The sequence below is a fragment of the Pieris napi genome, chromosome 24, assembly GCF_905475465.1.
Source record: "Pieris napi chromosome 24, ilPieNapi1.2, whole genome shotgun sequence".
Classification (NCBI taxonomy): Eukaryota; Metazoa; Arthropoda; class Insecta; order Lepidoptera; family Pieridae; genus Pieris; species Pieris napi.
Genome location: NC_062257.1, coordinates 2,311,021 through 2,324,034, shown reverse-complemented (window position 1 = coordinate 2,324,034; position 13,014 = coordinate 2,311,021). Strand labels below are relative to the sequence as shown.

At 34.9% G+C, this 13,014-nt stretch overlaps 1 protein-coding gene across 1 annotated transcript in view; it reads left to right on the top strand.

Moving 5' to 3' along the window:
- Positions 1 to 13,014, top strand: part of LOC125061753 (aquaporin AQPAe.a) — a 72,732-nt gene that overhangs the window by 36,070 nt on the left and 23,648 nt on the right. Inside the window, exon 2 of the mRNA XM_047667342.1 lies at positions 12,077 to 12,168. Coding sequence (XP_047523298.1) covers positions 12,081 to 12,168 — 88 coding nt within the window. The 5' untranslated portion in view covers positions 12,077 to 12,080. The remainder of the gene's footprint in view (positions 1 to 12,076; positions 12,169 to 13,014) is intronic.

Sequence of the window (13,014 nt, the reverse complement as noted above, 5' to 3'; positions counted from 1 at the left end):
TGAAGTCCGCTTCTGAATTTGGCTTATTTTGGTGAAAGTAATGTTAGTGTGTATATGGTCATTTAGAATGTTGTAGATTAATAAGCTGGTATTGTATTGAAATAATTGTTTTATGTTCATGAGTTTTGTTTCACTGCAAATTTTTTGTGTAGAAGTTAAGTATGGGTAATGAAAAAGCAATTTAATTACTTTATTTTGAGCAATTTGAAGGTGAGAAATATTAGTTTTAGTCGCGGCTCCCCAAATTTCAATAAGGTAAAGAAGGTGTGATTTTGCCAAAGAGTTCGCAAAAGAAAGTGTCTTGTGAAGCTGACCGTAGACCTGGTGTCGGACCTGTTGTCCTGTGTCTGTGTCCATGGTCCTTCGACACTTAAGGCCCTATGCTATGCGAGGCGCAGTGGAGACCTGTAGCACTGAGGGGCCCGTAATAACAATTTGTTATGTAAAACATTAAATTAATGTAATTTTATCAATTCTTTCTGAAATGGATTACTTGGCTTGCGATAAAATATATCGTGTAAATTTCAAAATCATGTTCTATATACATTTTCGTCATAAAATGAATTCTAAAAAAATAATAATGGTAGGGGAGCCCAAGAGGGGATTTCGGGATTTACTAAAGCGCGGCAGATTAATATATAGGGGGATACCTTGTACCCGGTTAAGTACCTCCACAAAATATGAGGCCCATATATAAGGCCGCACGTGAAGGAGACAGGATCAGTTTAGTAAAAAAAAATTGACCATCAGAAATTCCCGAGCGCGTCAGATTAAGGTAGGGTGAGTTAATTACATCCTAAAAAGTGTATATTCCACTAATCTGACAATTTGAGAGTGACGGAAAAAAAGGGGAGGGCAACAAAGTTGTAAAAAAAAAACGTCATCTCGACGTTCTCGAGCGTAGCTAATTTTTTTTTTATTTAGAAGGAAATAATTCAAGAATAATGAAAAATATATAATCTGACGATTTCCGCAAGCCGAAATAACAAAAATTCGTCGATAAAGTTAAATGCGTGCAGCTGCGTGATGCCTACATTTCCTTAAACCGATCGGAATCTACTAAACGGCGTTATAAATATTTCCCTCAAAATTACATTTCCTGTGAATTTGAACCGATTCGGACCGATAGATTTTGAGAAATTTTGAAAAATCTTAAAAAAATAAGAAATATTTTTTTTTAAAGTGGTTTCTTTATCGATCAATTTCAAAAACTTATCCGCCTTTGAGCTTGAAAAACCACGTCGATCGCCACCAAGCTGGTCAAAAGCGGTTGATTCGTTCGAGAGATATCGTACACGAAAGAAACCCGAAAAAGTGTTTTTTCGGGATTACTCCGAAATTTGTGGTTCGATTAATTAAAATTGCAAAATTATTTATGAGGATGATAAAACTGCGTCGAATGCCGCCAACCGCGTGAAAGTTGCTTGATCCATTCAAAAGTTATTGCGGTTTGAAAATTCCAAAAATAGTGTTCTATGAAACTTCTATCAGACTTTCGAGCTGGGAGAGCTCAAATGCATAGAAATGTTATTTCTTTGAACTCAGCGAGCTCAAAATATCAATTTTAAGCGCCCAGGAATGGAATTAGCGGGAAGTTGCAGGGATGGCCCTTTAGGTGAACCGTTTTTCTATTTTTTTTTTGTCAGATCAGGCGAATCCCTCTAGATAATCGTCAGATTATGAGACAGTACGTTTAGAACATAAAGATGAACCACATATATCTTAATCTGACGCGCTTGAGTATTTCAAAATTGCGATTTTTTTTTGCAAATTAAGAAAATGGCTGTGGGTTTGCGTCCCATCGAAATCGTCAGATTAGTGAATGAGAGCTTTTTTTTGGTGCACTTAACACTCCCTTAGAAAATCTGACGCGCTCGATAAAAAATTTTTTTTTTAAATTTTCAACCCTTAAATACAACCACCCGCATCATGCAAACGATCAGATTAACATACGTACATTATTAAAAATACGTAGGGCATAGATGCTATCAATATCTGACGGGCTCGAGGATGTCCATGCAACAGTTTTTTTTTACATATTTAACTATCTATAGCCGCTTCCCCCACCGATGAAAAGGAATTTATCATATAACATTTTTTTCTTCTTTTTATCTAAGCTTTGCATCCCAATAGGTCTCTACGACGCTCGAGTAAATCCCCATTTAGCATCGTGGGCTCCCCTACCATAATCTATGTTTGGATTTTTTTTCTATCGAGCGAAGTTATTTAAATCGTACCGATCTTTCAAATTGGATGCATAAACTACTCCACTAATATTTTTTCCATTCTAAACTTCAAGAAACGATGACGAAAAATGGAAAGAAACAATGTACTTTTTTTGGAGTTTGGGGACCAGATAGGTCTTAAGCAGTTAACTCGAAGTAACTCGGTTGCTTGCTGTCATATAAAAAAAAATCTATTTTTATTGGTATTCCTCTAAAAATTTAAGATACATTTTATTTTGTTTATCTTATCTCGATCAAGAGGCGACTTTAATTCACCATTTTGAATATTTTTATTCTGTGTACGACGCGAAGCAGGTGTTGTTATCTGTGATCACATTACTGTTATCTGGGAAACATGGATGACATTTGACATTCAAATACACGACGACACCATGTTATCGGATTTTCGTTGGTTTTTGAAAGACTCAATCTAATAATAATTAGAGAACAGTTTATGTCCCAGAAGCTTCAGCATGCGATTTTCATACCTGAGGTCGTAGATTCGAACCCCGTCTGTGTACCATTGGACTTTTCTCTCTATGTACAAATTTCACATTTAGTAAAACATCTGAATATGGCATCCAACCCTAAAAGTCAACGGCATTTGTCAGGCAAAGAAGGCAGATCACCTCCTTATTAAGGAGGAAATATCACGAAACGGATAGAGAAACAGAAAAAAGACTGTTAGTTGAATTCACACTCCTGAAACCACTCTAGCCTTGCGATTCTGTAACTCACTTTTCGAACTCACACAGCGGTTTTCGCAGCGGCTGTCGCGCTCAAATCAGTCGAAAAGCAGTCATTTTACGATTTGGCATTCTGATAAACAATAAACTACAAGCTCCCTTTTTATCAGAATGTCAAATCATAAAATGACTGCTTCACTCGCACTAATCAAAGTGAATACAGGCATATGCCTGTAAAAAAAATATATAATATTTTGACTATAATAATATAGTCAAACCCATTTTACACAAATTTTGACTGGAGTATAGCGCTGACAAATAAGAATACCCGAGCCCAAGGTGAAATTTTAAATTATAATACATGCATCTCACGCAAATTACATACGTGCAGTTATATTGGGACTATTTGTGGGCCAGTAGCGAGGTGGATGCTAATTTGAGCTTGATTAAAATATTAAGCAGATAACTTGTAGTGAAAACTGCGACTTCGCCAGTGAGGTTTTCTGTTGGGAATTAAATTACCGGTTTCGAAGGAACAGGAAGTCAGGTTTGAGGAGTGTTGGCCTAGTGGATTCGGCGTGCGACTCTCATCCCTGAGGTCGTAGGTTCGATCCCCGGCACCAATGGACTTTCTTTCTATGTGCGCATTTGACATTCGCTCGAACGGTGAAGGAAAATATCGTGAGGAAGCCGACATGTCTTAGACCCAAAAAGTCGACGATGTGGCACTGGAGGCTGATCACCTACTTGCCTATTAGATTGAAAAATGATCATGAAACAGATTCAGAATTCTGAGGCCTAGACCTAAAGAGGTTGTAACGCCACTGATTTATTTTATTTTAATTAAACCGACCGAATTTAGAAGAAAATATTGATAGAGCAAAACTTGCGAGCCTTCAGGCGATGTGAGTGTTCATGGGCGGCGGTATCACTTAACATAAGGTGAGTCTCCTGCCCGTTTGCCTCCTATTACATAAAAAAGGCCAGTGCTCCATAGCTTCCAATTGCAATTGCCATCCGTTTCTGTATAAAAGTGGCGGTCCAACCTTTGGGCTCTTTAGATTTCTTTTCTGTATATTGCTGCAGCCGGGGTTCGATCCTACCTAAATTATTTTTCGAATTATGCCTTTATTTATCCATGATATCCACTATATACAATATATGAGTATTATAAATATATTTGATAACGATTAAGATAGATAAAGTTTGATTATCAGCGTCTAAATAATCGAAAGTTATTTATATCTATATCATATTATATATTATCTATATCATAAATTTTATGTGTCAGATTCGATATTTTCAAAATCTGAATCATTCGATATATTTAATTGTGTTAAATCATCTAATAAATACAATAATCGCAACGTAGGTAATGCAATAAAATTATTAGCAGTTAAAATAAGAACGATCAATGTTGGCCTAGTGGCTTCAGCGTGCAACTCTCATTCCTGAGGTCGTAGGTTCGATCCCCGGCTGTGCACCAATGGACTTTCCGTCTATGTGCGCATTTAACATTCGCTCGAACGGTGAAGGAATGCATCGTAAGGAAACCTGCTTGCCTTAGACCCAAAAAGTCGACGGCGTGTGTTAAGCACAGGATGCTGATCTAACCTACTTGCCGCTTAGATTTCAAGTATTACGTAAGCAGACTTACTGCAAAATCTGTGGCCCAGACCCAAAGGTATTACACTGTTTATTTTTACAAATAAGAACAATTATTTGACCTTATAATAAAATCAAAAAAGATAATAAGTGTAATAAAGGTTCAAACTTTGAATTTCGTCGACTGACATTATTTATTAAAGATAAATGGAAAGCTTATTTGACTGGGCCTTGAACGCTAATGACCACATTTGTCCTTTACTATATAATTAACGAAATGTATTTGGTTCAGTCAAAATAAATAATATGTATTCAAAAACCAGTGTTACAGAGGTGTGAACACATCTAAGCGTGCGTTAATATTTTTAAGAAGTAATTCAGAATTAGAATGCTTTAGAAAGAATATCTCAAAAACTAATTTTAATTTAGCGTTATACTCGTACATCGCGCTTAAGAGCGGCCAACCCGTCTATCTTTTCATACAAACGCTCGTAAGTGATTATGGCGTTGTAACAGATATTTCTTTTAAAGTTTTGAACTAATAGGCATTTTGTGCACTATATCTAGGTTTCTATTAAAATTTGAAATAAAAATTTTAAGAAACAAATTCAGTACAAACCTCCTAAAATCTGCCTTTTTGCACAAATTTTATATGAAGTTTGGGCGTTTATAATGTACTCATTAATTGTAACTGGAAATAAATATTTGCATAGAAACCTTGCAAATGTAATGGAGTTTCTAAATGTAAAACTTTTTTTTCATAATCTTGTAAGGCTTACGAAAAAACACGTATTTCTTGGAACAAGTTTTATGAAATTTCCGCACACTATTTTTCTTTCAATGTCATCGCGTTCTCACTTGCTTGTTAGCCATGTGGTAAGCGGGGGACGAGTCGAGCGGGGACGAGCGGGGACGAGCGAGGTGAGAGCGCTTTTAGCTGCAGCTATTCCTCCGTCGATACATTGGTACCTTGGACATTTTTTTTTGATTCAATGGAATTCAAATAAAATTTTGGATCTTATAAGCTAAACAATAATGTTACACAGAAAGATAAAGACGCAAGAAAGAAGTGGCTAAGTATTTGATTTTTAGGTCCTTGCATCTTTGTCGTTTTAAATTGTTACAATACAAGTTATTAAATTATATAAAGCAAGAGATGACATTACTTTAACCTAGGCCAATTTACTGGTCTCTGACCTGCCTTGCGATTCTGTAACTCACTATTCGAACTCACACAGCGATTTTCGCATCGGCGGTCGCTCTCAAATCAGTCGTGAAGCAGTCATTTTATGATTTGGCATTCTAATAAACAATAAACTACAAGCTCCCACCTTTTCAGAATGCCAAATCATAAAATTACTGCTTCACGACTGATTTGAGAGCGACCGCCGATGCGAAAACCGCTGTGTGAGTTCGAAAAGTGAGTTACAGAATCGCAGGGCTGGCTGGCTCTAGTAAGCTTTCTAACTACCTCAAGGAGAGAGAGTTAGCGATGAGTTTATCTCGTAAGTCAAAAGAACAGCAGTAGCCCTCTGACATTGTGTGAATGGGCTCACTGTCACTTCAAAAGGGTGCGTGTACTTATGTACGCGCGTAAGAAGTTATACTTCTTTGGCATTATTAAAAATAGTTTTTGATTGCATGCAAATAATTAATTTCAATTAAATAATCAAAGACTGGAAAAGGAGTCAATAATAGTTATTTATTTATTTAATTTTTCAGTTTACATTTGAAAAATTAAATAAATAAATAACTATTATTATTATCTTACATTAAGTGTAACATAAATTCTATTATTATTCGAATGTTGTTTTTAAATTATGTCCAATGCCGTAGCATCTTCCGTGGGCAAATTCATTCTGTTAATTTTGAATCGCGGTGCGCGCGCATCGTACAAATTTCACTCTCATCAATTTTTCATAACGCGCCTAAAGAAGTATAACTTCAAAAATTTGTAAGTCAAAAAAGTATTCTCAGCAGGACAGCAAGGTACCTAGGTAACACTGAAAATGTTTAGAAAATGAATAACGGCTTAATGTAGAAAGTTGCCAATACTTTTATTGTTTTTTGAAGTAATCTCCGTTCCTTTCTATACATCGTCGCATTCGATGGAACCACAGAAAAGCAGTGGGCCCATTCTTCCTTAGGAGTCTCGATGGCATTTTCTGTTGCCCGTTTGTGGGTTCTATACAAAAAAAAGGGTGCGTGTACTTATGTACGCGCGTTAGAAGTTATACTTCTTTGGCTTTCTTTATTTTTTAAAAATATAATTAATTAATAATATTTAACGTAAACAATTTAATAATTAGTATATTATTCAATTATTAATTAATATTAATAACAATTATTATTATTATTTATTATTTTATTATATTATTAATTTAATTTAATAACTTGGTATGTTTCATAACCTTTTAACTAAGTAACAATAGGTCTTTGTGAAAAAACATTGCTAAATTTCTTTGAAAAAATAATTAAAACTCCTTTATTTGTTTAAAAGGTAAATGTCATTATGGTCATTCAAAATTCTTTGCTAACTTCACGCATATTCTATTTCTTTTTACTTGTAGATTGTCTTATTCCCATCTCGCTCGCGCACGCTATAATCACACTGACAACTTTGTGTCACGGTGGGCGCGCAATCGTAAAATTTCACTCTCATCAATTTTTCATAACGCGCCTAAAGAAGTACTATAACTTCAATAATACCCAGTAAGCGGAAATTTACATTTAAGTTAGATTCTTTAATAGAACAGCGTCTTCCTTTATGTGTACATTTAATTAGAATATCTGTGAGCAAGGCCATGGTGACAATTTAACATCTAATATTAATACTAAACAATAAAATATGACGGCTATTCAAAATCTATTTAGGAATTTAAATTAAATAAAGTGGGACTACAACTTTGTCGACTTTTAGGGCGTTCGTTCGAGCGAATGGTGTTTTTTTATTTATTTTTTTATTGGACAATTCACACCAATTGACCTAGTCCCATGCTAAGCTGGTGAAGCTTGTGTTATAGGTACTAGGCAACGGATATACATACATATTATAGATAGATAGACATATAAATACATATTTAAACACCCAAGACCTAAGCACAACACCAAATGCTCATCACATCGATGTTTGTCTCAGCCGGGGATCGAACCCGGGACCCATGGATTCGCAGTCAGGGGTACTAACCACTAGACCAATGAACCGTCGGTTAATGCTTACATAGAAAGAAAGTCCATTGATGTACGCCGGGGATCGAACCTACGACCTCAGGAACGAGAGTGGCGCGCTGAAGCAACTAGGCCAATCCTGCTCTGCTTAGGAATCTGTTCTAGAGAATTCTCAACGCGCATGTGCGCTACGTACCTAAGTATTTATATGACTCTTGATGAAAAATTTTTGTTTTGTTATCCGGCGCAAGAACAAAGTGGTAGGTTTCTTTTATATGCGTAATTTTGTCAACAGATGGCACTACATGGTGTTTGCATTCGTATAATTAATTTATTTTTATTCGATAACTTATCCGATATTTTTTTACTTATTCTACTATTCGGAGCGGAGAAGAATCCACCAAAAAAGAGATAAATAACATCGGTACGGACGATCTTGAGTTATAAGTGGTGTAACTAACACGAGTTTGTTTTATATATTTAGACTAGCTGATCCGGCAAACGTCGTTTTGCCATGTTTATCATTAATAATAAAAAATAGGGGTTGATCGTAGAGGGGTGAAAATTAGGGGTTGTATGTATTTTTTAATACTGTATCATAAAAATATAAAAATAAATATTATCTAAAAATTAAAAAAAAAATTAGGGGTGGACTACCCTTAACATTTAGGGGGATTAAAAATAGATGTTGTCCGATTCTCAGTTATACCAATACACACAAAATTTCATGAGAATCGGTCAAGCCGTTTCGGAGGAGTTTAACCACAACACCGCGACACGAGAATTTTATATATTAGATATAGATGTATGTTAAGATTGTAAATACTGTGTATTTGATTGTTATGATTGCTAATAAATCTTTAGTACTCTGAAATGGAGTAGTTAAATAATATTATCATCATGAGAATTATAAATAAGTGTCCTCGTTATGAATCTTGACCTACTCAGATTCTGCGAATATAAAGGTGAAAACGATTTACCCTAAAATATAGAATGTTTTATGGTCAAGAAATGCCATTGCGGTCAGGGCGAACGAATGTGCATATACGTTCTCGGTGCATACAAATATGGAGTGCCAAGTGCTGCAGTAAATCAATAGTTAACATTATTTCTAATAGATGAAAATATTAGATAGGATTTTCAAGACATACAGTTAGTTAAGTTTTAGACATTCGGAAGACGTATTAGGGAGCGTTCAAGTATTACGTGACGCAATTTTTGAAGATTATTGACCCCTCCCCCCCCCCATGTAACGCGCCGTAACAATTTTCTGTACTATACACAAGTAGAAAACGTTTCGTGACCACCTAGTGACTCTTTCTACCTAAGAGTTACCAGTATGTGGTGTAAAGTACTGGAAAGTCGAAAATAATAATAACAATAACGCGTAATTCAATCCCCGACCCGCATCGTAACGTTTTATAAAAGGACCCCCCCCCCCAAATTCGTTACGTAATACTTCATTATACTTGATAATATTTTGCGTAGAATAGAGCGTATTTGCCGACGTCGTTGCGCGTTCATTGTGGCGCTGTAATGATACTCTACTGGAAGAAATGTAAACGTTCACTCGCAAGGCACTAAAGCACTAAAGCACTTGCCTTTCAAGTTGTACTAAAATACTCTCCTAAACACTAAGATAATGTAAATCGGCCTTTAGACTCAAACTTCTGTGCATCTATATACCTACTCTGATTTTTAATTCCGTAGAATTCGGACATTTCATAAGTGTTGCTACTAAAAATGTTCTCCACCGAAAAATAGCAAATTAGACCCATTTGAAGGCATTAAAAAATAAAATGCGACGTATTTTTCACGTTCTATCTACATAAAGGTAAATCTAAATATTTACTTCGTCAACCTAATTTGACCTAATACAAAAATAACCAATATTTCAATATCACGAACTAACTTTAATTACTTTATTTTATTCTTTAGCTGGCGTCTACTAATTCCAGGTTTAGTAAACCTTTTAAAAAAATAAAATAACATTTTATTTGTAACTTCTTTACTTTTGTTTTTACTGTTAGTGATGAAAAGGAACGTAATTACCTCTCGCCGTTAAACCACATTTGATGTGGACCACCGCCCTTAATAAAATGGATATATTCACTTACAAATAAAATGTATGTATGTATAGACTCAGATGTTCACAGAGAAAAGAGCGTGCCAATTCAAATTCAATTATTCATTTAGGTAACACAATGTACACTTATGAACGTTAATAAAAACGTACATTTACTGCCAGTTCTCAAATCCAGTGCGTAGAACGGACGAGAAGAACTGGCAATAAACTCTCCGCCACTCTTTTTAACCGCCAAGTTCTTTCACACAACACATGAACTCTTTAAGTAAAATCTATTCATATAAAAATATAATAATTAAAATAATAATCAATGGCACTACAACCTATTTAGGTCTGGGCCTCAGATTTCTGTATCTATTACATGATTATTTTGTAATCTAATAGGCAAGTAGGTGATCAGCCTTCTGTCCCTACGCACGCCGTTGACACCGGGTCTAAGGCAAGCCGGTTTCCTCACGATGTTTTCCTTCACCGTTCGAGCGAATGTTAAATGCGCACATAGAAAGAAAGTCCATTGGTGCATAGCCGATGATCGAACCTACGACCTCAGGGATGAGAGTCGCACGCTGAAGCCACTAGGCCAACGCTGTTCACAATAAAAAAAAATTATAAACGAAAAAAAACAAAGATTTGTCCTCTACCAGCAGTTGGCATGGGGAAATAGAAGCACGCACTTACATTAACGTGGGAACAACACTCTAAGTCTTCAATGGAGACCTCTGATATTTTACATATTATCACTTAACATCAGATGATACTGATCTCCGTTTGCACCTTATTCTTTAAAATAAAAAACAAATGATAATGAAGGTCTTTTAGTATAAATGTAAAATAAAACGATTTTTAATAGCGGTGTACCACAAAACACGTTATATGATACCCACTTATTATTATAACCATAGCTATAATCGTATAATCATATTGTTATGATTATACAAAATATATGTATAATATGAAGCGGCTGAAAAAGCTAAAGCATGCAAATACAGCCCTGCGATTCTGTAACTCACTTTTCGAACTCACACAGCGGTTTTCGCATCGGCGGTCGCTCTCAAATCAGTCGTGAAGCAGTCATTTTATGATTTGGCATTCTGGTAAACAATATACTACAAGCTCCCACTTTTTCAGAATGCCAAATGCGAAAACCGCTGTGTGAGTTCGAAAAGTGAGTTACAGAATCGCAGGGCTGGCTCCGAATATGATTTTGTTTCATTCAGTGTCTGTGGGGTCCTAGCGCTATGAGGCTTTTTAAGAAAATAGCAAGAAGGTTAGTCGACATCACAGGAGATCGAAGAGCTGGCAGCTATCTCGGACAAAGATTTAGTCTAGATTTTCAAAGGGGGGAACGCTGCCAGTATTATCAAAGGGGCTCCTTTTAATAATATATTTTAGTTATTATATTTTAAGGTTAATGTTTTTCTATTATATTAAAATATTTGTAACCAGCAAATATTTATTTATTTATTTACACTTCGTTGCAAATAAAAGAAACACAATACATAAAAATTATAAGGGATGCAACGGGCGGCCTTATCGCTAATAAGCGATCTCTTCCAGGCAACCCTAGTTGAGAAAAACAAAAAAAAAGAAACATGATGCGTGCGAGAAGTGCAGAATCCTTAATCTAAAGTAAATATTACGTGATAGTAGCTGACATTTTAATTATGAATTTTGTATTGTTATATATATGTTAACGTAAAATTGTAAACACCGTTAGATTGTAATCTATCTCGCGAGATTGTAAACTGTCGAAAGATTGTGAACCTCAACGAACTGCTTAAAATTTAACGTATTATTATTCGGTAGATTGTACTACACTAACTTAGTTATCATTCAAACTTCTTTGGTCAATTACAGATTAATTTTACTTCCCAACAATTTCATATAACTACCGAATAATAATACGTTAAATTGTAAGCAGTTCGTTGAGGTTCACAATCTTTCGACAGTTTACAATCTCGCGAGATAGATTACAATCTAACGGTGTTTACAATTTTACGGTGACATATACATACACTTAAATAAATAGTGAGTTTGGATCCCGACAGCGAAAGATTCGCTTCCGATCTATTAATTTGAATCATGGTCTAAGTATATATTATATGCTTCTAATCAATCAATCAAGGTAATCAACAATTAGAATACCCTAATTATGATTTTAATTACGATAAAGCGTATTTAAATGTATTAATGTATCATTAAAGAGGCAACTACGAGTGAGAATGTCCGTAAATTAACGATTTTTGAAATTATATTTAGTATATCGACCGTTGAAAGTGTTATTCATTTCATTTTATTTATTTCAGAACAATGGGTGAACTGGGACACAAACTTGGCTTGGATGAGCTGGCGGGAGGCGCCGTGGGAATCAGCAAAGCCTTGTTGGCTGAGTTTATCGGTATGTATTTCTTAATAATAATAATAATTTAAAAAGCTGTGCAATATTTTTCGTCTACCCACGCTTTTTCACAATAAAACCAGTATTTTTTTGTTCATTACCATTTTCAGCCTAAATTAGGAATTATTTTTCACTTTTTAGTTTGATGTGCTTTAAAAGCGTGTTTTATAGTTTTTTTTAACTATACGTATTTATTTTCCACTTTTTAGTCCTAGCAGCAATACGTGTTGTCTCAATTTAATCGTATTGCTTTGTGGACTTAAAAAAAATTTCATTATTTTTTCGAGATAAACCTATGAAATTATTATATTGTCGCTGATTCTTTATAAGTGTACAAAGTTTGAATTAAATATGTCCGTTTAAAGTGGGTCAAAATCGAGTCCGAAGGAGTCGGTTACATACATACATACATACATACAGGTGAAGCTAATATAAAGCGTGTAAAAATGTGTAAGGTGGTACAATCGTAAGATCGCATATTCTACCACACAATGGCGCGCAAATTTGTCTTTAAAGGAATTTTACATTTTACATTATTAGTCATATGAATTGGTCAATTCTTATATTATTTGTATCGTACATATCATATCATACGTTAATAAATTTATATCAACTACAGTGTCTCACGAAAATAATCATTTATAGAATAATATTTTTTTTTTTCAAAAGTACACACAAAAATACACCAAGTCGATTTTTAAAGACTTGTCGGAAGATCCTTTAATTCTTTTGGTAAATTATTGTAAACCTTTGTTTGCCATACAATAGGTATTTTTCCTAAACAGTTCCAGATTGATTTTTGGCACAGCCAATTTCTCCCCATGTCTACTTCGACAGATGCTCATT